The following is a 25,029-nucleotide window of genomic DNA, read 5'->3' as shown; positions in this document are numbered from 1 at the left end:
GGGACCCCGCGCTCGGGAAGCGAGAACGCGACCACGAGCTGTGGACGCGTTCTACTGAAAATAACACTATGCACCAGTGGGAACGTTCTTTTTATTAATTTAAACAGAACCTTATTCCTTGTTATGGCAGCTGAGGTAATGGCGATTATAATGCTGGCTTCTGTAAAGCGGCAGCTGGCTAGATTTTTTTATCTCTCTAAAAGGATTCTTCGAACAGTGCTGTGTTTGGCAGATAGCTGTCCCCATGAACCGTTCAGATTCCTATGGACTGGGGGAGCCGAATGCTGTGGCAGATACCTGTGGCTGAGATTCGGCGCTGGGATAACACGTTTATGACACTGCTCATTCCTATTCAGGAAACTCTTATCTTTTCCCAGCCCCTTCGAAGGCTCTAGGCACTGTAGTCCCTTACTACAGTAGATGAAAAGTGAAAAGAAGACAATAAACAGGACCGTCACTGTTGGTACTAAATATGCAGCTGCGTAAGAGAGTGACTACATTGATCAAGAGAATGAGCATATAATATTCTGAAGTGTGTTGCGGTGAAAATTTAGGAGAAACCTGCCAATTGATACCTGGTCTCTGTGCGGTGTGGACGTGTAACGGCAGCGTGTGTGCGCGTGTGCAGGCGGGGACGGCACGTGGCGCGAGGCGGTGACGCTGCCGAACCTGCTGAGGGAGTACAACCCGGCGCTGCGCGGCTACTCGGTGGGCCGTGGCGAGTTCCTGGCGCCCTCGGCGGGCCTCAACGTCGCCTTCCCCGTCTCCGCGGACGCCGACGCGCTGCAGCAAGCGCGCACGCTCGTCCGCAGAATGCGCGCCTACCCCGGCGTAGACTACCAGCGCGACTGGAAGGTACGCCGTCTCTCTACATCCCTGCTAATCTTATGCGCACAGGAAAATGACGAACTTCCTCGTTTTCAAGTTGGGGATCGAACAGACGCACGGAGCTTGAAGCACTATTACGCTGACGTCAGTCGCATGCCAAATTTTAGTGTTACAGAACCATTCCTTTTTACTATACAGGGTGTTACAAAAAGGTACGGCCAAACTTTCAGGAAACATTCCTCACACACAAATAAAGAAAAGATGTTATGTTGACATGTGTCCGGAAACGCTTAATTTCCATGTTAGAGCTCACTTTAGTTTCGTCAGTATGTACTGTACTTCCTCGATTCACCGCCATGATTTCATACTGCTGCTGGAACATGTACCTTTACAAGTACGACACAACATGTGGTTCATGCACGATGGAGCTCCTGCACATTTCAGTCGAAGTGTTCGTACGTTTCTCAAAGACAGATTCGGCGACCGATGGATTGGTAGAGGCGGATCAATTCCATGGCCTCCACGCTCTCCTGACCTCAACCCTCTTGACTTTCATTTATGGGGGCATTTGAAAGCTCTTGTCTACGCAACCCCGGTACCAAATGTAGAGACTCTTCGTGCTAGTATTGTGGACGGCTGTGATACAATACGCCATTGTCCAGGACTGCATCAGCGCATCAGGGATTCCATGCGACGGAGGGTGGATGCATGTATCCTCGCTAACGGAGGAAATTTTGAACATTTCCTGTAACAAAGTGTTTGAAGTCACGCTGGTACGTTCTGTTGCTGTGTGTTTCCATTACATGATTAATGTGATTTGAAGAGAAGTAATAAAATGAGCTCTAACATGGAAAGTAAGCGTTTCTGGACACATGTCCACTTAACATATTTTCTTTCTTTGTGTGTAAGAAATGTTTCCTGAAAGTTTGGCCGTACCTTTTTGTAACACCCTGTATACACAGAAGCGCCAAAGAAACTGGTATAGGCATGCGTATTCAAATAGGGGAACTCGGGGCAGAACGGGATAGCGGGGCACGATGGGAAATTGCTCTTTTCTAGACTGGACAGTGTTGAAACCTGATGTATGGGCATGTAACTATTTCTTCAAATGGAAGGGAAGTGAGGGCAGCCATTCTGATTTAGTTTGAAGTGCGAGATCTACGTGAATTGTTGTCCGTCACGTTACCGCTTGCGTTGTTCTAACGTTTGGTGAATTTCAACGCCAGGTAAGCTCTTAATTGTTAATTGTATACCCTAAAATGACACATTCCCTTAAAGTACATGGCATTCGTTATACTTAAGTTATTTCATGCGTTTAAATACGTCACTTATTACACTCCATAAAAGTTGTTAACCTCAAAAGTGATCTTGGGGCGGAACGGGACGGGGCATAATGGGATAGCGTCCGGTTCTGCCTCGTCATATTCTGATACAAGTAGAAAGCAAACCCAGCCAGGATGTTCATGGATGCCATACTCACCCAACTAGCTACACTCCTGGAAACTGAAATAAGAACACCGTGAATTCATTGTCCCAGGAAGGGGAAACTTTATTGACACATTCCTGGGGTCAAATACATCACATGATCACACTGACAGAACCACAGGCACATAGACACAGGCAACAGAGCATGCACAATGTCGGCACTAGTACAGTGTATACCCACCTTTCGCAGCAATGCAGGCTGCTATTCTCCCATGGAGACGATCGTAGAGATGCTGGATGTAGTCCTGTGGAACGGCTTGCCATGCCATTTCCACCTGGCGCCTCAGTTGGACCAGCGTTCGTGCTGGACGTGCAGACCGCGTGAGACGACGCTTCATCCAGTCCCAAACATGCTCAATGGGGGACAGATCCGGCGATCTTGCTGGCCAGGGTAGTTGACTTACACCTTCTAGAGCACGTTGGGTGGCACGGGATACATGCGGACGTGCATTGTCCTGTTGGAACAGCAAGTTCCCTTGCCGGTCTAGGAATGGTAGAACGATGGGTTCGATGACGGTTTGGATATACCGTGCACTATTCAGTGTCCCCTCGACGATCACCAGTGGTGTACGGCCAGTGTAGGAGATCGCTGCCCACACCATGATGCCGGGTGTTGGCCCTGTGTGCCTCGGTCGTATGCAGTCCTGATTGTGGCGCTCACCTGCACGGCGCCAAACACGCATACGACCATCATTGGCACCAAGGCAGAAGCGACTCTCATCGCTGAAGACGACACGTCTCCATTCGTCCCTCCATTCACGCCTGTCGCGACACCACTGGAGGCGGGCTGCACGATGTTGGGGCGTGAGCGGAAGACGGCCTAACGGTGTGCGGGACCGTAGCCCAGCTTCATGGAGACGGTTGAGAATGATCCTCGCCGATACCCAAGGAGCAACAGTGTCCCTAATTTGCTGGGAAGTGGCGGTGCGGTCCCCTACGGCACTGCGTAGGATCCTACGGTCTTGGCGTGCATCCGTGCGTCGCTGCGGTCCGGTCCCAGGTCGACGGGCACGTGCATCTTCCGCCGACCACTGGCGACAACATCGATGTACTGTGGAGACCTCACGCCCCACGTGTTGAGCAATTCGGCGGTACGTCCACCCGGCCTCCCGCATGCCCACTATACGCCCTCGCTCAAAGTCCGTCAACTGCACATACGGTTCACGTCCACGCTGTCGCGGCATGCTACCAGTGTTAAAGACTGCGATGGAGCTCCGTATGCCACGGCAAACTGGCTGACACTGAGGGCGGCGGTGCACAAATGCTGCGCAGCTAGCGCCATTCGACGGCCAACACCGCGGTTCCTGGTGTGTCCGCTGTGCCGTGCGTGTGATCATTGCTTGTACAGCCCTCTCGCAGTGTCCGGAGCAAGTATGGTGGGTCTGACATACCGGTGTCAATGTGTTCTTTTTTCCATTTCCAGGAGTGTATGTTTGCCGAACAACTCAGCTTTCCAGATATCGCCCGAGGCTGTCACTCCAATCCCACTAATCTGTCAAAATACTCGGCGGACCACAAGACGAAAATCAAAAACCGTCGTATTAACAAAAAAAATGGTTCAAATGACTCTGAGCACTATGGGACTTAACATCTGAGGTCACCAGGCCCACTAGAACTTAGAACTACTTAAACCTAACCAACCTAAGGTCATCACACACATCCATGCCCGAGGCAGGATTCGAACCTGCGAACGTAGCGGTCGCGTGGTTCCAGACTGAAGTTCCTAGAACCGCTCGGCCACAACGGCCGTCCGTCGTATTAACAGATTCTCCTTATAAGAAGGAACTGCAGAATGCTGTCGCACGTAAAGTAGGCCTACAGAAAGGAGGAGAGTGCACAAATATAAACAATGTCAGGACAGAGACGTCAGGTGCATTGCAACGTAAGGCAAAAATATCAAACTGTACACAAAAAAAAAACCAAAACAGAGGACATCAAAGACCTTAAGAAAAATAAAAGGAAGAAAATGATGGGACAAGAGAGAATCAGATAGAGAGGATGCTGAGTGTCTCTACTGTGGGGACTTCTACTCCGTTTCTAATAAGGGCTCGGTCGCATGCCAGAATGGGTACACAATTCATGTGCTGGCATCGACAGTGAAGATGAAGAGGAAATACTGATTTGTGACTATTGTCGAAAGGGGTAGTAGTTAGTGGTTTGGTGGTTATTAAGCACCGTACATTTTTCAGAATGACATTTAAATATTTTCTTATTTTGAAGAATGACTCTTTAATTCTTTAAATTACACATTCCTTAGTCTGAATTTACTGTTATACAACATTTCGTCATAGTTTAATACGATAGTAGTAATTCAAATTCAACTTTTACGCAATAATTTAACAAAAAATACCATTATCCCATTCTGCCCCGTGGGTGGGGCGGAACGGGAATTATGCAAGACTTTCTTTCAAAAATTGTAAAAAATGCAAAATGTATAGTTTTAAGTGATTTTAAAATAAGGTTCATTAGTTTACACTACAAGGTGTTTTTTTATCACGTGTCTCCTTGTGTTCCCTTATTTTATAGAAATTGTTAAACATTAAGTATCCCGTTCCGCCCCGAGTTCTTCTACATATATATGTAAACAGGCAGAATACGGCACTGTGGTCGGCAACGCCTATATAAGACAAGAAGTGTCTGGCGCAGTTGTTACATCGGTCACCACCGCTGCTACAATGGCAGGTTATTAAGTGAGTTTGAACGTGGTGTTATAGACAGTGCACAAGCGATAGGACACAGCGTCTCCGAGATAGCGATGAAGCGGGAATTTTCCAGTACCGCCATTTCACGGGGCAACGGCCGTGCCGCAGTGGATACACCAGTTCCCGTGAGATCACCGAAGTTAAACGCTGTCGGGCGTGGTCGGCCCTTGGATGGGTGACCATCCAGGCCGCCATGCGCTGTTGTCATTTTTCTGGGTGCGCTCAGCATCGTGATGCCAATTGAGGAGCTACTCGAGCGAATAGTAGCGGCTTCGGTCAAGAATACCATCATAACGACCGGGAGAATGGTGTGCTGACCCCACGCCCCTCCTATCCTCATTCTCCACTGAGGATGACACGGCGGTCGGATGGTCCCGGTAGGCCACTCGTGGCCTGAAGACGGAGTGCTAAGAAGACAGAGTGCTGAGTACCACCATTTCACGAGTGTACCGTGAATAACAGGACTCCGGCAAAACATCAGTTTCAGACATCGCTGCAGCCGGAAAAAGACTCTGCAAGAACAGGACCAACGACGACGTAGGAGAATCGTTGAACGTGAATGAGGTGCAATCCGTCCGCAAATTTCTGCAGATTTCAATGCTGGGCCATCAACAAGTGTCAGCGTGCGAACTATTGAATGACACATCATTGAGCCGGCCGCGGTAGCCGAGCGGTTCTAGGCAGTTCAGTCCGGAACCGCGCGACTGCTATGGTCCCAGGTTCGAATCCTGTCTCGGGCATGGATGTGTGTGATGTCCTTAGGTTGGTTAGGTTTAAGTAGTTCTGAGTTATAGGGAACTGATGACCTCAGATTTTAAGTCCCATAGTGCTCAGAGCCATTTGAACCATTTGAACACATCATTGATATGGGCTTTCGGAGCCGAAGGCCACTCGTGTACCCTTGATGACTGCACAACACAAAGCCTTACGCCTCGCTTGGGCTCGTTAACACCGACATTGGCTGTTGATCACTGGAAACATGTTACCTGTTCGGACGAGTCTCGTTTCAAATTGTATCAAGCAGATGGACGTGTACGGGTATGGAGACAACCTCATGAATCCCTGGACGCTGCATATCAGCAGGGGACTGTTCAGTTTGATGGAGAATCTGTAATGGTGTGGGGCTTGTGCAGTTGCAGTGGTATGGGACCCCTGATACGACTATATACGACTCTGAGAGGTGACACGTACGTAAGCATACTATCAGATCATATGAATCCATTCATGCCCATTCCGACTGACTTGAACAACCCCAGCAGGACAATGGGATTCATCACACGTTCAGAATCTCTGCAGAGTGGCTCCAGAATCACTCTTCTGACTTTAAACACTTCCGCTGGCCACCAAACCCCTCAGACATGAACGTTATTGAGCATACATGGCATGCTGTGCAATGTGCTGTCCAGAAGAGATCTCCACCCGTCGTATTCTTACGGATTTATGGATTCATGGTGTCAGCACTACTTCATACATTAGTCGAGTGCATGCCACGTCGTGTTGCGGCACTTCTAAGTGCTCGTCCCCACGATATTAGGCAGGTGTACCAGTTTCTTCGTCTCTTCAGTATGTGTGTGTGTGTGTGTGTGTGTGTGTGTGTGTGTGTGTGTGTGTGTGTGAGTCGTTTTTTCATTTTTTCGAGTAAGAACCGAATATAATATGTGGTAACTACGATTAAAATCAAAATTAAAAAAAGTATTACTTAGCTACACTAACGTTGCTAAAATTTTGCAACACCGAATGCGTTCGGAGCAAAATATCGTCTTCTGCGCATGTTGCAGAGCATAGCTGACAACCACTAGGTGCCCCATGCTGTGTTATTCTCCGTAGTCACAGTTGGCGGTATCACAGGGAAGTGCCATTTCTGGATATTACTCCTAGATATCTCAACTCCATATAGAAAATGGTTTAGTCACCTCCACACGATGCATTTCCCTTGATGCCCACCCAGGTGGGAGGGTTTCCGAAGGGGGTGTTATTCTCAAGTCTTTAAATCCACGGATGTTTCCTTGCTGTAGCTGCTGTTTTTGCAACGCTGAATCTTGACGAGACTACATGTGAACCTTAACCTTAGGTCTGCTGGAATGTGCCCATATATTGGATGGTTTTCCTGATAAGCCTGATTTGTCCTCTCCACATTGAGAGCTACTTCCAGACTAATGTCTGGTAGCGCCATGCCTGTGAATAGGTAGAATGTCGTAAGTGCCGTTAAGTTTCAAACGTCCTGTAATAATCCCACATGTTTCGTTTGGAGTCCTTTCAACTTTGTTCACATGAGCGTATTTGCACCTGCCTGGGCACACAAGCTCTGCAGCACTGTGACGTGTTGTTATAGTGCTGTCATTCTCATCGTATGTGGTCGAGAGCCTCAGGTGCCATAAGTGATCTTCCGAAGGATATTATTTTTGTTTCCACGATCTTTCTCGTATCGTTGCTTGTACTTCCCTGTACGATACAGAATGACTTCCAGATCTTTTTGATGGATCTTATTTACTAATTGTATCCCTCGCCATGTGATATTAAGCTTGCGACGTGACTGACTGTGCTTAAGATGAAACACATACAGATGAGTTTACACAGTTGGACGAAGTTTAGCAACCGACACTCAGCCCTCTTAAAACGTCTGTCAGGTGGGTTTCAACACCTTCAGAAGATTTCCTTTGTCTCGCTAATGCCAGATTATTGGCTAAGAGGAAACAACTTGCGTTCGCCGGAAGTGGTTGCTCATTCATTGGTACAGATGTTGAGTAACAATGATGAAATACACTTGCTTGTGTTAAGCCATTTCTTTGACAGCTCCATCGACTACTCCGATCTAGGAAGTCCACATAGAAACTCCAGTCTTGGATTAAACTCAAGTTTAGTAGAACCATGATCTTTTGTTTTCCCACAGATATTCTGTGACAGTGCACGATGGTTAACAGTGCCGTAAGCAACGGTATGGTCGATAAAAGCAGGGTATTGCAAAGTCTTTGCATCAAAGGTCCAGGATCGATACAATACGTCATGGAGAACAACTTTTGTTACAGACAATATGTTCACTTACGCTTCCATTCTGCGGTGTGGTCTCGACGCGGAGAAAGACACATTAGAAACGAGTCAGCAACCTTAATTTTGACCAGCCTATCCCCTTTCACGCGAAAGCAAACAGGAAGGAAGATTAGAGCTTAACGTCCCGTCGACAGCGCTGCCGTTATAGACGGAGCACAAGCGTGGATTACGGAAGAATGGGAAACGAAATCGGCCATGCCCTTTTCGAAAGAACGATCTTGGCATTTGTTCGAGGGATTTACAGAAGTCAAGGAAGATCTAATTCTGGATGTCCGGATGGCAATTCGAAACGTCGCCCTCAAGAATGTAAGTGTAGTGAGCTAACTACTGTTCAATCCTCGCTCGATCTTTCACGCGGCGCATATAATTTTACTATAACTAAACACATTGTACACGCCGCAGAGCGTCTATGTACTGCCACCTCTCAGGGCAGTAACCAGTAATAAACAGACACCTAGAGTCACCACGCAGTTGTTTCCCAAGACGTGATATATTGCCCCTAGACGTTTGACGCAAAGAAATTTAAATATCATGTATACTCATGCTCATAAATTAAGGATAATTGCAGAATGTGGCGCCAAACAACGTGGCACTACACAAAAGTGGCGTTAATAGCATAGGCACATAAGGAACACACACGACACAGATCTGTAAGTCCACGGTATTGGTAATAAGTTGAGAAAACTACCCAAAAACACATGTGCTACAAAACGGCACTGTTACTTGCGTATGTACCCCGATATCAGTATGGGATGCCAACATCCACACGTACACAGGCCGCACAATGGGTTTACATACTCTGGATCAGGTGGTCGAGCAGCTGCTGGGGTATAGCCTCCCATTCTTGCACCAGTGAATGTCGGAGCTCCTGAAGTGTCCTAGGGGTTTGACGACGTGCAGTGATACGTCGACCCAGAGCATCCCATACGTGCTCGATGGGATTTAGGTCTGGAGAACAGGCAGACTACTACATTCGCCTGATATCTTCTGTTTCAAGGTACTCCTTCACGACGGCAGTTCGGTGGGGCCGTGTGTTATCATCCATCAGGAGGAAGGTGGGACGTACTGCACCCCTGAAAAGGCGGACATACTGCAGGAAAATGTCGTCCCGATAGACCTGACCTGTTACAGTTCCTCTGTCAAAGACATGCAGGGATGTATGTGCACCAATCATAATCCCACCCCACACCATCAAACCACGACCTCCATACAGGTCCCTTTCAAGGACATTAAGGGGTTGACATCTGGTTCCTGGTTCATGCCAGATGAAAACCCGGTGAGAATCACTGGACTCGTCCGTGAACATAACCTGGGACCACTGTTACAATGACCATGTACTGTGTTCTTGACACCAGGCTTTACGAGCTCTCCTGTGACTAGGGGTCAGTGAAATTCACCCTGCAGGTCCTTGGGCGAATAAACAATGTCTGTTCAGCCGTCTATAGACACTGTGTCTGGAGACAACTGTTGCAGGTCCCGAGCAAGACTACCTGCAGTACTCCGTGGCCGTCTGCGGGCACTGATGGTGAGATATCGGTCTTCTTGTGGTGTTTTACACAATGGACGTCCCGTACTGTAGCGGCTGGACACGTTTCCTGTATGGTGGAATCGTTGTCGTAATCGTGAGATCACACTTTGTGGCACACGGAGGGCCCGTGCTACAAGCTGTTGTGTTTGACCAGCCTCCAGTCGCCCTATTATTCTACCCCTCATAACGTCATCAATATGTGTTCTTTGAGCCATTTTCAACACACAGTTACCATTAGCACATCTGAAAACGTCTGCACACTTACTCGCTGCACCGTACTCTGACACGTACCAACACACCTCTGCGTATGTGGACTGCTGCCCGCGCCACCATGCGACGACTGCAGGTCAAATGCACCGCGTGGTCATTCCCCGACGTGATTTAAACCCGTAAGCCGCCCACCAGAGCGTTGTTTCACCGTGTATCAGCATTATTCTTAATTTATGAGCGTGAGTGTATATCTGAAAAGAAGTGAATACATAAGTGTAATAACAGATTGGGATGTTTTGGGAAGGGGAAAGGGTAAAAGCTCAAAAATAGAAACGTGCGGGACATACCACTAAAAAAAAAAAAAAAAAAAAAAAAAAAACCACGAATAAATATGTTCAAAAGCAGTGCTGGGATAGTCCTGAAGTAAGTAGACTAAGCGACCGCTTCGATAAAGAACCGAAAAACGTCCCTGGTTGCAACTGGCAGAGCACAGCAGAGGCAGAGGGTCATAGAAAAACCTATTAAAACTGTGTGTGTTAGTTTAAGATTAAAGGGGCTATAAAGGTTGGATTATTAAGCAATTTACTGAGTATGAGATTTTCACTCTGCAGCGGAGTGTGCGCTGATATGAAACCTCCTGGCAGATTAAAACTGTGTGCCGGACCGAGACTCGAACTCGGGACCTTTGCCTTTCGCGGGCAAGTGGTCTACCAACTGAGCTACCCAAGCACGACTCACGACCTGTCCTCACAGCATTACTTCTGCCAGTACCTCGTCTCCTCCTGCAAGGTTCGCAGGAGAGCTTCTGTAAAATTTGGAAGGTAGGAGACGAGGTACTGGCAGAAGTAAAGCTGTGAGGACGGGGCGTGAGTCGTGCTTGGGTAGCTCAGTTGGTAGAGCACTTGCCAGCGAAAGGCAAAGGTCCCGAGTTCGAGTCTCGGTCAGGCGCACAGTTTAAGTCTGCCAGGAGGTTTCAATTTACTGAGTGTTTGAAAAAACCTTTTCGTCAAACATTCAGGGTTGATAGATCACGTAACAAGGAACAATTACTGTTACGCAATATGTTTGCTGTTGTTTCCCGGTGACACTAGGAGTCTTTTAGAATTGCTTAAGCCTCTGAGAGGTGGTAGGGCGTAGGCTCCATGCGTCATTCATATGCATTATGTATTGCCTATGATTCAGTCATCTGCTTCGCATGAAAGTGTGTAAGCTGAGCTTCTAAAATAACTTTCTCAGCTTACAGACATTCATTCTCAAGTTTTTCTTGTTGAAAATCGCTATCAGTTTACTGGGGTAATTAGCATGCAGATACAGCACACCAGGTTAGCAGACCCTGGTATTTCGGTGAAATCTTGTCCTCCCAGGGTCGGCGAATTCAATAAAACGACGTCTAGTATCGCCTGGAAGTGTCAGCGTACATTTTCTCTCCAGCAAAGTTGTTGCCCCAGATGTGATCTATCACCTGCTTACGGTGATGCAAAGACTTTGAAGCACTCTATGTATAAGATGTCCTGTAGAATGCGCCGATCCTGGGCTGACGAGATTTCACCAAACTAGCTGGAGCTACTAACTAGGCAAACTGCATGCTACCTGTCCTAGTAATTGATGAGTGAATTTCAAGAATAAATCCTTAACAATTAATTTCTCTTAGAGGAGATAGATGTTTTACAAGCAAATCAAGAAAATTAACTGGCTCAGCTTATCACACTTCATGCAGAGCGCCACTGGATTATTAAAAAACACACATCACATACGCATGTCACAGAGTGCTTATGCCCTGCAGGCTATGAGGGGTGAAATCAATAGAAAACGAGGCCTATAATCGCTGGGAAGGGTCAGCAAACGTTATGTCTCTAACAAAACTTGTTCCCTGTAACATGACTTTTACCCCTAGACCCTCCTAGATATTTGACTTTGAAATACCAAATATAAAGGATGTAACGGACACAAGTGCAGATGTTTTAATATGTGGTACCTTAATATGTACACCCATCTTTTTTTGTGTTGAACAGTCTTCCCAGAAAGACGTTACAAACTTTACGATCTGATGTTTTCTGGACGGCACTAACTGCAAGATTAAATGGACTACACCTTTTAGTGCAGATTAACAGTTTTGGATCCATGCATCAATACTTGAACAGGTGATCTGCTGCCCAGGGGAAAATAACCATTAATGTTGCTCTTGCGACATATACTTGGCGGTACTAACCAATCTAATAACATTTTACTTGTAATAGCTATAATTATTAGTCGGGAAATGTCCTAAATACTTACGCAGTGTTGCTCAGAACTCGGTCCCCAGACCCCAATAGAAATAGCCCTCTTTGTATGCTCCGATTCATAGCCTACAGTCAAGGCCAATTTTGATTTTCCTGTAAAAGCGTTAAGTAAAGTGTTCATTTCAAAAATCAAAACAGCCTACGCTGGAAAATGGCAAATGTGTGTGTGTGTGTGTGTGTAATAGAGAGAGAGAGAGAGAGAGAGAGAGAGAGAGAGAGAGAGAGAGAGAGAGAGATAGGGGGGGGGGGGTAGAGGTAGAGGTAGAGGAGACGCTCCAGAGGCTGTTTATGGATAAGGCTGTTGGGTACTATGTCTTTGTAGTATATAATGGGTGATTCAGCTGCCCGTATCACTACGGTCGTTGTATGCAACCCGCAGTGTTATATCTGCCCTTCTAAAACTACGTGCGATATTTTTGCATTCTCTCTCTCGCTCCCCGCAAACCATTAGTTCTACAGAAAGAATAAATGGTGCCTTTTTTGTAGGAAATGTAATGTAGTTAAATTTTTTATTGGGACACGTTATCGCTTTCGGCTACGGTTTCCGAGTTAGTCAAGGTAAACGTGCAAAAGTGACCTTCAAACGCACTCTCACGCATGGTTAAACGTATATTTAGTAAGCGGGAAACATTCTTGATATGTTGAACCATCTTCAGTGGCGGACTCTACACGAGAGGCGTCTTGCATCACAGTGTGATTTTCTGTCACCGTTATGACATAGTGTGTTCCCAGAAGAGTCAACCAATATACCACTGAGGTGACGAAAGCCATGCGATAGCGACATGCACATATAATGATGGTGATAGTACCGCCTACAGAAGATATAAAAGGGCAGTGCGTTGGAAGAGCTGTTGTTTTTACTCAAGTAATTCGTGTGAAAACGTTTCCGACGTGATTATGGCCGCAAGATGGGTACTGACAGACTTTGAAACTCGAAGTAGTAATTGCGGTTAGACGCTTGGAGCATTCAGTTTCAGGAACTGTTAGGGAATTCAATATTCTGAGATCCACAGCGTCAAGAGTGTGACGAGAATACCAAAGTTCAGCCATTACCTCTCATCACGGACAATGCAGTGGCCGACGGCCTTTACTAAACGACCGAGAGCAGCAGCGTTTTCGTGGAGTTGCCAGGCCTAATAGACAAGCAGCAATGCGTGAAATAACAGCAGAAATCAATATAGGACGTACGACGAACGTATCCGTTAGAGTAGTGCGCCGAAACTTGGCGTTAATGGGCTATGGCAGCACACGACCCACGCAAGTGCATTTGCTAATAGGACGACATCGCCTGCAGCGCGTCTCCTGGGCTCGTGACTATATCGGTTGGACCCTAGACGACTGGGAAACCGTGGTCTGGTCAGATGAGTCCCGATTTCAGTTGGTAAGTACTGATGGTAGGGTCCGAGTGTGGTGCACACCCAAAGAAGTAATTCATCCAACAAGGCTCAAATGGCTCTGAGCACTATGGGACTTAACATCTATGGTCATCAGTCCCCTAGAACTTAGAACTACTTAAACCTAACAAACCTAAGGACAGCACACAACACCCAGTCATCACGAGGCAGAGAAAATCCCTGACCCCGCCGGGAATCGAACCCGGGAACCCGGGCGCGGGAAGCGAGAACGCTACCGCACGACCACGAGCTGCGGACCATCCAACAAGGCACAAGTAGTTGTCAACAAGGCACTGTGCAAACTGGTGGGGCTCCAAACCGGTGTGGGCTGCGTTAACATGGAATGGACTTGGTCCCATGACCAAACAGAACCTGTCATTAACTGGAAATTGTATATTCGGCTACATGGAGATCATTTGCAGCCATTCATGGATTAAATGTTCCTAAACAATGGTGTCTTGTCACCAGGCCCTGCGTCCTCGATTGGTTTGAGGAACATTCTGGACAATTCAAGCAAATGAGCTGGCCACCCAGATCGCCCGACATGAATGCCATCGCTCATTTGTGGGACACTATCGAGTGGTCAGTTTGGGCATATAATCCTGCTCCGGGAACTCTTTAGGAATTATGGACTGTTGTAGAGACAGCATGGCTAGATATTTCTGCAGGAGACTTGAACGACTTGTTGAATCCATGACACGTCGAGCTGCTGCGCTACAACGGTCAAAAGGAGGCCCGACACGATAGTTGCAGGTATCCCATGGCTTTTGTAGCCTCAGGGTATTGCTTTGTGCTACGTCTATCTCACAGAGAGAGGGTGAAAGTAAAATTAGAGAGATGAGAACTCATAAATAGGCTTACCGGCAATCGTTCTTCTCTATGATTACACACGACTGGAACAGGGAAGATGGTAAGTGACAGTGGTATGCTGTGGTTCACCATCCACTACACATCATAAATTGTTTGCAGAGTGTAGAGGTAGATACAGTCGATCCTTAGGTCAGAATGAAATTTTCACTCTGCAGCGGAATGTGCGCTGATTCGATACTTACCTGACAGATTAAAACTGTGTGCTGGACCGAGACTCGAAGTCGGGATCTTTGCCTTTCGCGGGCAAGTACTCTAATCTGCCAAGACAGTTTCGATCTTTGGGGCTTCTGTCGTCTCATAGAAACAATGTCATCGACAAGTTTTTGTCCTCCCTTAACTATAATTTCCTTTTCAAATTGTATAATATGGAGTAATTGCTTATTGTAATTTTATGATGCACTTAGTATGCAGAGTACCCACGTGATCACAAAATGGGGAAAAGAGTGCATACAATCAGAAGTATTGAGAAGAAATATATTTGAAGGATCCCCTGTAGCCCTGTGTGAGCTGTTGGTGTCGCTCTTGCGGCAGGTGGTGACGGTGTTCTTCGGCGCCAACGACCTGTGCTCTGCGCAGTGCTACAACCCGGCGCGCGCAGCCGCCCCCCACCACATCCGCCGCCTGAGGGACGCGCTCGACTACCTGCACCAGCACATGCCCAGGGCTTTTGTCAACCTCATCCCAGCGCTAGGTAGGAAATCATCCCATTGCTGTCTCACGCTACCAGTATAGGACGCACTGAAAGTATGTTGGTCTTTATTCATTTATTTACTTGCCGGGTACCCTGTATCACTTTGCTAAGTATTTATTCCAGTCTTCCATTAATCCGTCTCCTCCACCACCACCCCTCCAGTCTCTGGTTGTATCACCTTGCCTCTCTCTTACACCCTCAGTCTGTCTTTTCCATCGGTTGATCTCCCCTCTCCCTCCTTCTCCCTCTATCTCTTCCTCAGCCCTCTATATCCTGCCTTCCACTCTCTTCGTACTCTCCCCAGTCACACTGTCTTCCTCCCCCTTCTCGCTCTCAAACTCCTCCTCCCTCCACTCTCGCTGTCCATCTACTCCTTTCTCTGTCCATCTCTTCCTCTCCCATGTCCATCTCCTCCTACTCCATTTCGTATCACCTCCTACTCCATTTCGCATCACCTCCTCTTCTCTTTGTCTGTCTACTTCCTCTTGCTATGTCCATCTCATCTTTCCTTTCTCTATCTTCTGCTCTCTCCTCTGTACATCTCCTCCCCTTCCCTTTCTCTCATGTCCACCACCTTCTCTCTCTCTGTCCATCTGCTCCTCCCCCCTATCTGCATCTCATTTCCCCTCTCGGTTTGCCCATCTCCTCCTCCCCACACCTCTCTTTATGTTATCACCTCCACCCTGATAGTGTGTTGTTGGCTCTTATCCCACAGTACTTATTTCGAGCTAGTAAGCAATATGTGCACCAAGTTTGGGTGAAATCGATTCACGGGTTTAGGGGAAGCTTTTTACCCATGGCTTTTCCCAAGTGTGCGCATGTCACATATTTTTCATACATATTTAACATATTTCACACATATTTGTACTCATGTTTCATTTGTATCTCTAGCGAGTGTCGACCTGCAGTTTCGTTTTCACTCTCATGAAATGCGTGTCATGCAGTAATACAATTTTCCACGTATATCCAGTGGTATATTCTGATACTGTCTGCGAAATGTGTTGCGAATAGAATAAGTAAAAAAGAAGTAATAAAGTTAAAGGTTTTTCACGCAGCTCAATGCTTATGACTTCACATCTGCTGGTCTATGTGTCGTAGAATGACATAATTTGTCATGTAAATCCAGCGGTATATGTAGATACTGCATGCAAAATGTGTTGTAAACAGCGTTAGCAATAAAAACCGAATGAAACATAATGATTGATGCTTACGTTTTACTTCAAGAACAGTGAAAAGTGTAGTAAGCGATAAACCTTCTTCCTTTCGTAGTCTTGTGGTGTGCTGTCATCGAGAAAGAGTTTCGGAAATGTTTGAAATTATGTGTAAGTTTGTTTTAAGTCGTTAAGTTCTCTCAGTCTCAAATACTGGATGAACGTATTCGGGGTAACTTGCGCGCCTTGAGTTACACGACTTCTGTTCATATGTGACGTCATAAACATTGAGCCTGATCTTATATAAGGGAGCTCGGATGGCTCTATAAGGAATCTGGCAGGAGGGGAGGGGGGGGGGGGGGAGGGAGGAGGAGTGTCACTGGTTGTTGACTGAGAAAGTCAGAGGCGCCTCTTTCTCCTCGCATGATGGCCGCTTTCCACGCGGTGCGCGAGAGTTTTATCTTTAGCATACGCGTTGATTGTAGGTGACTGTAACAGAGGTGTGTATATTGTGATCTCATGTTTGTGTTAGAAATAGAAGAGAGTGCAGGCAGATGGCCTACTCCTCTCGCAAAACGCCAAGGGTCCGCCGGGCATACGACCCTATCGTCCGTCGGGCTTCCCATGACAGTGTCACAATATTTTCCATGACATACGCATTGAGGAGAGGGAATTTAAACGAGGACTTGGCCGTAACCCCCACCCCCCCTCCCCTTGAGGTACATACTGGCGATGAAATTTTCTTCCACCTCCAGCAATCAAATAGAGTACCTTCGAGTCGACCCCAAGCTAGCAACTATTCCTTAGCGACTTCGGCTATGGATACGACCAAGAAATTATGTATTTTGGTCAGGCGGAAGTGTGTGGCACGGGTGAGAAGAAACAAAAATACTGGAGCAGATCACTGTGCACTGATGCTAACGACACGATGAAATGGTCAGCTAGGTCTAAAGAGGACAGAACAATATTGTTATTTAACCACAATATAATGTCGACGGTGTCCAGTATCTGTCATTCTTCCTCTTACATCATTTTCTATCATTTTTTCAAGAAAACTCTTTTTCTACAAAGCACGGAGGGATGACCACAGATAAGATATTCTGCAGAATGTCCTAAACCAAATGAATATTAATCTTCGTACATCCATTGTTGAAACGGGGGACAGTCTGACGTCACCTGGTATACATTTATATTAAAAATGCAGAAATTACTCCAGCTGTATTTAAGGTGTCTATTTTATTTTGGGAACTAGTTTCAACATTGTAACAACGTCATCTTCAGGCCCATACACCTGTTTACGTCAACTGCGTGCGGCTGATACTTGAAGTCAGTGGACCTCTAGTATGGACTACTGACTTTTAGTGTCAGCCGCACGCAGTTGACGTCAACAAGTGTATGGGCCTGAAGAAGACGTTGTTACAACGTTGAAACTAGTTGCCAATATAAATTCTTAATTGACAATTTATCAACAATCGAAGGAATTTCCAAAGAAATAGTTCTATCACAAGACGAGAATGTGATCCAGGGATTGGAGAAGCATGAATACGAATTCCAAATGATATCCTGGACACCAAATCCATTCGATGTCCGTCCTAGGGACACGTATGGTATAATTTGTATCAGTGTTGACAATTATTGAGATCTTAATTTCTAAATCATTGGCGGAAAAGTAACTTCTTCATCGATCGAGATGTGCGGTGATTATAGTAAATTTTCATTAAACCTGAAATGAATTAGTTATAGAAGAATTGAATTGCTGGTGGAAGCCGACGCCAGAGAAGATCAGTTTGGGTTAGGGAGGAATGTAGGGACACGGGAGGTAATACTGACCCTCATAGTTACCTTAGAGGATAAGTCAAGCGTCGGCGCTTGGAGCAACGATCCGGATGAATCGAATCATATCCCTGCTGTGGGAGATGCTACGCAAATCTCTATTTGTAGCAAAATATTATGTCCCACTTGTTGGAGTCTCTGGTGTTTCGCCATTCATCAAAGTAAAATTCCTTTCTTGTTTCAGATGCGTCAGTTAGCGTGCGGGTGAAGCGCACGTTCATGTGCCGCATGATGCACCTATTCTTCTGCCAGTGTGCGCACTTCGGACGTGCCCGCGACAAGATAGGCGCCATATCGCAGCTGGCGCAAGCCTACCAACGCGCCGAGGAGGAACTGGTCAGTGACAGGGGCGAATCCACGCTTCCATCATGGCCTTCGGTCACACTATTCTTCAATTCTCCTTCCTTGTCTTTACCGTTGACTCCGTCTAGTGTGGAGTTCGTTTTGTCAGGATTTAGCAAATTTTATTTTGTTGATTACCTTTGTGGCTGGATGACCTTCCCGAAGTCACATTCGTCATTTTAAGCTAAGGCAGTGAAGTCGTTGGCGCCATTGTGTCTGTGAGTCGTTTAAACTTTGTTCTTTGTGTGGTCGTATTTGAACTGTCTGTGTGTTATACTCCGTGAGGCGGAATTTGGGGACCAGCCCTGCATTTGCCTAACCGAGCGCGAGAAAACGCCTAAAAACCACACTCAGGCTGGCTACTGTTACCAGTCCGCGGCCAGGTCGGTACTGTTACCTTATTTCCATAGAAAATTCATGAGCTCTGTCACCAACCCTAATAGTTAGTTGGAAATGATTTCTCTGATTTTCATTTATTACTTACTAATGCATTCATTTCATCTGTAAATATCAGTAAGAAAACATTGAAATACATCCAGTATGTAATCAGGACATAATAATAATAATAATAATAATAATAATAATAATAAAAACTGCTGGATGTGAATGAGATTTTCACTCTGCAGCGGAGTGTGGAAGGTAGGAAGGTAGGAGACGAGGTACTGGCAGAAGTAAAGCTGTGAGTACCGGGCGTGAGTCGTGCTTCGGTAGCTCAGTTGGTAGAGCACTTGCCCGCGAAAGGCAAAGGTCCCGAGTTCGAGTCTCGGTCGGGCACACAGTTTTAATCTGCCAGGAAGTTGCTGGATGTGAAGTCCGCCAGTTATGCAAAACACCGTCTTTTCTCAGTACCCAAACATGTTTCGACACCACTGTGCCATCATCAGTGGGTTTTCGTTTTTATTTATTCTGAAATGTGAACAGTTTTGTTAAATGATTATAAATTTATGTGCATCTTTAGTTCAAACAACAGATCGTTTCTTTTTGTAAATGTCTTTACATTTGGCGTGCATGAATTTTCTGGATCACTTGTGTGTTAATTACTGCAGGTAGCTTGTCATCTGCAACCAAACGCAGTTGATGAGAAAGTTTTTTGCTGGGAGTTAACCTATCTTCTAGAATGTAATGTAGTATGTCGCGATGTTTTCGCGCCTATATTCGTTTCTACTTACGTTTTCGAGTGGCAAGCACTTCCATTCTCCGCATCATGCTGAGGTGTTGTGGTGCACACGTAACTATAACAAGCATTTTCCACAAATAACGTAGTTGAACACTTTTCACGTCACCAAAACACAGTGTGATTGTGGTTTGTTGTGTGTCCCGGCACAGTCAGTGTTCATTTGTTCACCAGAGAGTTCGGCGCCAAATTTTAATTTTGTTTGCATTTTATCTTTGTGTACAAGTACAAGTAAAAACAGCAGAAACAGATAATGTTAACACACACACACACACACACACACACACACACAAGATAGTACTTGATGGCACAGATACTACCGAACGGTACGTGAAGGTTTTGGCAGTTGATTTCATCGAATGGCTCTGAGCACTATGGGACTTAACTTCTGAGGTCATCAGTCCCCTAGAACTTAAAACTACTTAAACCTAACTAACCTAAGGACATCATACACATCCATGCCAGAGGCAGGATTCGAACCTACAACCGTAGCGGTCGCGCGGTTCCAGACTGTAGCGCCTAGAACCGCTCGGCCACTCTGGCCGGCTATGATTTCATCCCCATTATCCAAAGTGACTCTGATTTCGGCAATATGTGGTTGATGCAGGACGGAGCTCGACCCCATCGAAGGAGGAGAATGTTTGATGTCCTGGAGGACACTTTGGTGACCGTATCCTGGCTCTGGGGTACCCAGAGGCCACTTGAATGGGCCTCGATCGGCCGCCATATTCTACGGCCCTGAAAATATGCGTCTCCTTTTTGTGGGGTTATATTATAGACAAGGTCTACGGTAATAAGCCCATAACCATTGCTGAGTTGGAAACAGCCATTCAGTAGTTCATCGAGAGCATCGATTTTCCGACACTTCAGCGAGTCATGCAGAATTTCGCTATTCGTCTGCGCCGCATCATCGCCAATGATGGCAGGCATACCGAACATGTTACAACCTAAATCCGAATGTCTGTAAGGACTCTTACATGTTGAATAATGTGCGTGCACGCCGTAATTTGTAATTAATTTTCGTTTTTTTTTCATACAGTTCAATAATTGTCACCCTGTATGTCACATCCAGCTGAAGTTTCAATTATTTCTGGATAAGGAAAAGCGTGGGGTCATCCACATGCGTACTAAAAGAAATTCATCATATTTCGATTACATGATAAATCACACAAAATTAAAGGCTGCCAATTCAACTAAACGCGTAGGAAGTACAATTACGAGCAACTTAAATTAGAACGATCACATGTTGCGGATAAGGGGAACCAAAGACTGTTTTATTGGCAGAAAGCTTAGGAGATGCACCAGGTGTATTAAAGAGAAGCTTGCCCGTCCTTTTCTGTAGTATTTCTGTGCTGTATGGTATGTTATGCAGACAGCATTGACAAAGACGGGCATCTCGTTTTATATTGTCATGAAATAAGGGGTAACGTATGTGATCTGGAAGTCGCTTTAGCAATCTTTAAAACAAAGGATTTTTCGTTCCGGCGAAATTTTTTCACGAAATTTCAGTCGCCGACTTTCTCCTCTGAATGCGAAAACATTTTACTGTCGCCACCTACATCTCGAGAAATGACGATCGTAATAAAATGAGAGAAACCAGAGCCCGTACGGAGAGATTTCAGTTATCATTTTTCATATATTCAGTTAGAGAGTGGAATAGTACAGAAATAGTCGGAAGGTGGTTCGAAGAACACTGTGCCAGGCACTGAGTTGTAGAGTCGTAGTAGATGTTGATGAAGCAACTCAGTGGTGATTATGTTCTGTAGATCCGCCACATCGCAACGTTGACTGATACGTCTCACTATCTATTCCTAGTTGTTCCAGACCCTTTGTAGGCGTTTAAGATTAATTTACCGCACCAGTCAGGGTGTGATAGGGTGCGTGAGTAACAGTCAACTTGCAGCTCTGTGAATACTTCTGTTTCCTTAAAACATTGTAGTGTCCGCAACGAGGTGACAAAAGTCCCGAGATAGAGATGTGTACGTAAACACATAATGGTACAAAAGATATAAAACGGCAGGGGATTGATGGAACTTATCACGGTATAACTGTGATATTTTTATGTGTGGGGTCACCTTAACGCAGGATGGTTACACATTTTTATTTTTATAATAATATATTTTCTGATTTTGGTTGGGGTGGCTTTAAATATTGTGAGCTATCTTGAGATTTTTAATTAACTTATACCGCGATAACACTCGTACGGACATCGGCTGCCCCGAAGTACGTACAATATAATATTTTTTTAAACACAACGGGCGACTCATCGCCTTCTAAAAAATAGTCTGCGTGATCGCTGCTATTTAGAAAAGAAAATATGCGTATTCTTACGCAAACTGTAATTATTAATATGGGTCTCAGGGGCTACTGGTTATTTATGTACCAAACTACATAAAGATTAACTGAGATATTGTGAAGTTTATTTAATGAAAATATTTTCAATCTTTCTTGTTCATTATTTGCAAGGCAAAACTGGAGAGAATCTCATCTGCCGTTAGGCGGCCAAAATGAAACATACTGAACTCATTCAGTACCGTATTCTAAATAGTAATTAATGAAATCTATTTTTACTCCGTTAACTCTGAGATTATTGTAAGATCAAGGTAGAGAAACCTCTCACATTTACGTTTAATATTATGACATGAAATTTTAATTGAATAATACAGTCAGCGTAATGGCCGACTAAATCCTGCTAGGGGAGATGAGCCCTCTGCACTACCAAGTTCTGTAAAAACTTGGTTAATGAGAATTAATGGTTGCGTTTCTAGGCGCTACAGTCTGGAAACGCGTGGCCGCTACGGTCGCAGGTTCGAATCCTGCCTCGGGCATGGATGTGTGTGATGTCCTTAGGTTAGTTAGGTTTAAGTAGTTCTAAGTTGTAGGGGACTGATACCCACAGCAGTTAAGTCCCCCATAGTGCTCAGAGCCATTTGAACCAAGCCAATTAATGGTTGCGATCACGTGAGGTGACAACTAAGTCAATAATAGACATTTTATAATAACAATTTCTGTTATATTTTGCAAAAATACAGAAAAACTTACATTAATTATTATCCAGCGCTACAATGGCGGCCTACCTCTAGCCGAAACAAAATCAGGAGCACTTTCAATAAAGCAATAGTCTCTGGTCATGTTCATTTTCATTACACAGATAAAAATAATGTTCTTTTTTTTACATCACATCGCTGTTTGTGACTTTTGGTGGTGTTATTTAACTTCTTAAATCTTCCTTATACATCGTGCACACGTACACAGTCCTGAAATTTATAATTCACACGTGACACAAGTAAAAACCTTTTCTTCCTTTTCTCCAAATGTCCATTTATGTGACGTACCGTCACAAACTGTCATTTTGAAAAGGTTTCCGACGTGATTACGGCCGCAGGACGGGAATTAACAGACTTTGAACGCAGAATGGCAGCTGGAGCTGGACATATGGGACGTTACTTTCCGGAAATCGTAATTGACATCCACAGTGTAAATAGTGTGCCGAGAATACCGAATTTCAGGCATTGCCTCTCACCACGGATAATGCAGTGGCCGACGGTTTCATTTAACGACCGAGAGCAGCAGCGTGTGAACAGAATTGTAAGCGCTAACAGACAGGCAACACTGCGTGAAATAACGGCAAAAAACAATGTGGGATGCACGACGAGCGCATCCGTTAGGACAGCGCTGCGAAATTTTGCGTTAATGGCCTCTGGCAGCAGACGACCGACGCGAGAGTCTTTGCTAAGCACGACATCGCCTGCAACGCCTCTCCTGGACTGGAATCATATCGGTTGGATCCTATACGACTAGAAAACCGTTATCTGGTCAGATAACACCCCGTTTCAGTTGGTAAGATTGAGTGTGGGCTTCGAGAATGATGAAGACCCAACGAAGCCATGGACCCCAGCTGCCAACAAGGCACTGTGCAAACTGGTCGTGGCTCCAAAATGGTGTAGGCTGTGTTTACATGACATGGACTAGGTCCTCTGGTCACACTGGACGGATCATTGGCTGGAAATGGGTATGCTCGGCTACTTGTAGAGTATTTGCAGCCACTCATCGACTTCATGTTCGCATTTGGTTTGATGAACGTTCTGGGCAATTTGAACGAATGATTTAGCCACCCACACTTCTCTACCTAAATCCCATCTAACATTTATGGGACACAATCGACAGATCAGTTAGCGCACTTAATCCTGCACCAGCAACACTTTCGCAATTATGGACAGCTTAAGAGGCAGATTGGCTCGATATTTCTGCAGGGAACTTTCCGTGATGCAGGAGACTTCCAACGACCATGCCATGTCGAGTTGCTACACTATGACGGACAAACGGAGGGCCGACACGATAGTAGATGGTATCCCTTACCTTTTGTCACCTCAGCGGCTTTAAAATCTGCAATAAAGTCACCGACCATATTAAAATAAACAACCAGCTTCATGTTCACGGTAAAATGAATGAGTGGACCCTTTTCTTGGTACAAGAAAAACCCGCATAACATTACAGAATCATCTCCAGTCGTAACTTCTCTTTCCACAGACTGGAGGGCAAACAACTCATTGGGTAGTCAGTGCTCTCCATGCATCATATCATTTGAAGGACGTGGAGATGTACGCTGATAAGCTAAAAAATTGTGATCACAGCCAACCGCGACGTTATAGGCCGCCTGGCGACGTTGCCTGCACGTGACGCGGTAGCAAAAGTTTAAAGTTATTTGCTCTACTCGATCGTTCGTTCGTTCATGAGCATTAAAATGTTTGCCTGCTTTTTACCCAAAACTGAATGTACTGTCCTCTATTATAAAAAGTTTGAACTGAAATTACTACTGCGAACAGCATGTCTCAGTGCACACTTTTGCGTAAAGACAAAGCTAACTGCCGTTCACGGTGCAGAAACTAAAATAAAACTGTTACTCAAAAACCACTACCAAAATCGAACTGTGCGTTGTCCAAGAAAATTGAAACACTGAAATTACGTAGCAACATAATGTAACACGCCGTGTTCACTGGCCCATTAAAAATTTGAATTAAAAAGAAAATGCTTAGAATTTACCAAATGGAAACGTGAGACGAGAGACGAAAGAACCACCAAAATATGAAAAGAACCTCGCGTGAAAAATTACAGCATTATCAGCAGCAACAGCACAGCATGAAGAAATCGCGCCAGCTAAAATATCCTTTACTAAAACTTAAGTACTTGGAGAAAGATCGGTAAAATTTTCTCATGCTAAAAAAACTTGTTACTTGAAATAAAAATGCTAATCCATTCATTACAATGACAATGGTGTATTTTAAACTCTTATCTCAGAAGAACATAAAACTCACAGAAAACCAAGCACTCTACTTTCTTTACAAAAGCCTTATAAGGCAACGTTTTTACCAGTGTGCAGATTGAATTTAGCTGAAATAACTTAAGCTGAGGTGGGGAGGTGGACTGTTCTGTTTCAAGAATTGCTAACATTATCAGTACACGCCAGCAAAAATTATTACCTTAAAAACATACC

General features: G+C 45.3%; 1 protein-coding gene across 1 annotated transcript in view; it reads left to right on the top strand.

The window, feature by feature from the left end:
• LOC126235196 (phospholipase B1, membrane-associated-like) overlaps window positions 1-25,029 on the top strand; it is a 270,467-nt gene that overhangs the window by 114,313 nt on the left and 131,125 nt on the right. The window contains exons 4-6 of the mRNA XM_049943928.1: window positions 629-855; window positions 14,876-15,035; window positions 18,204-18,355. Of these exons, the coding sequence (XP_049799885.1) occupies window positions 629-855; window positions 14,876-15,035; window positions 18,204-18,355 (539 nt within the window). The remainder of the gene's footprint in view (window positions 1-628; window positions 856-14,875; window positions 15,036-18,203; window positions 18,356-25,029) is intronic.

This window comes from Schistocerca nitens, chromosome 1 (genome assembly GCF_023898315.1).
Source record: "Schistocerca nitens isolate TAMUIC-IGC-003100 chromosome 1, iqSchNite1.1, whole genome shotgun sequence".
Classification (NCBI taxonomy): domain Eukaryota; kingdom Metazoa; phylum Arthropoda; class Insecta; order Orthoptera; family Acrididae; genus Schistocerca; species Schistocerca nitens.
Note: the sequence above shows the minus strand (reverse complement) of the source record. Positions and strands in the feature narration are given on the sequence as shown.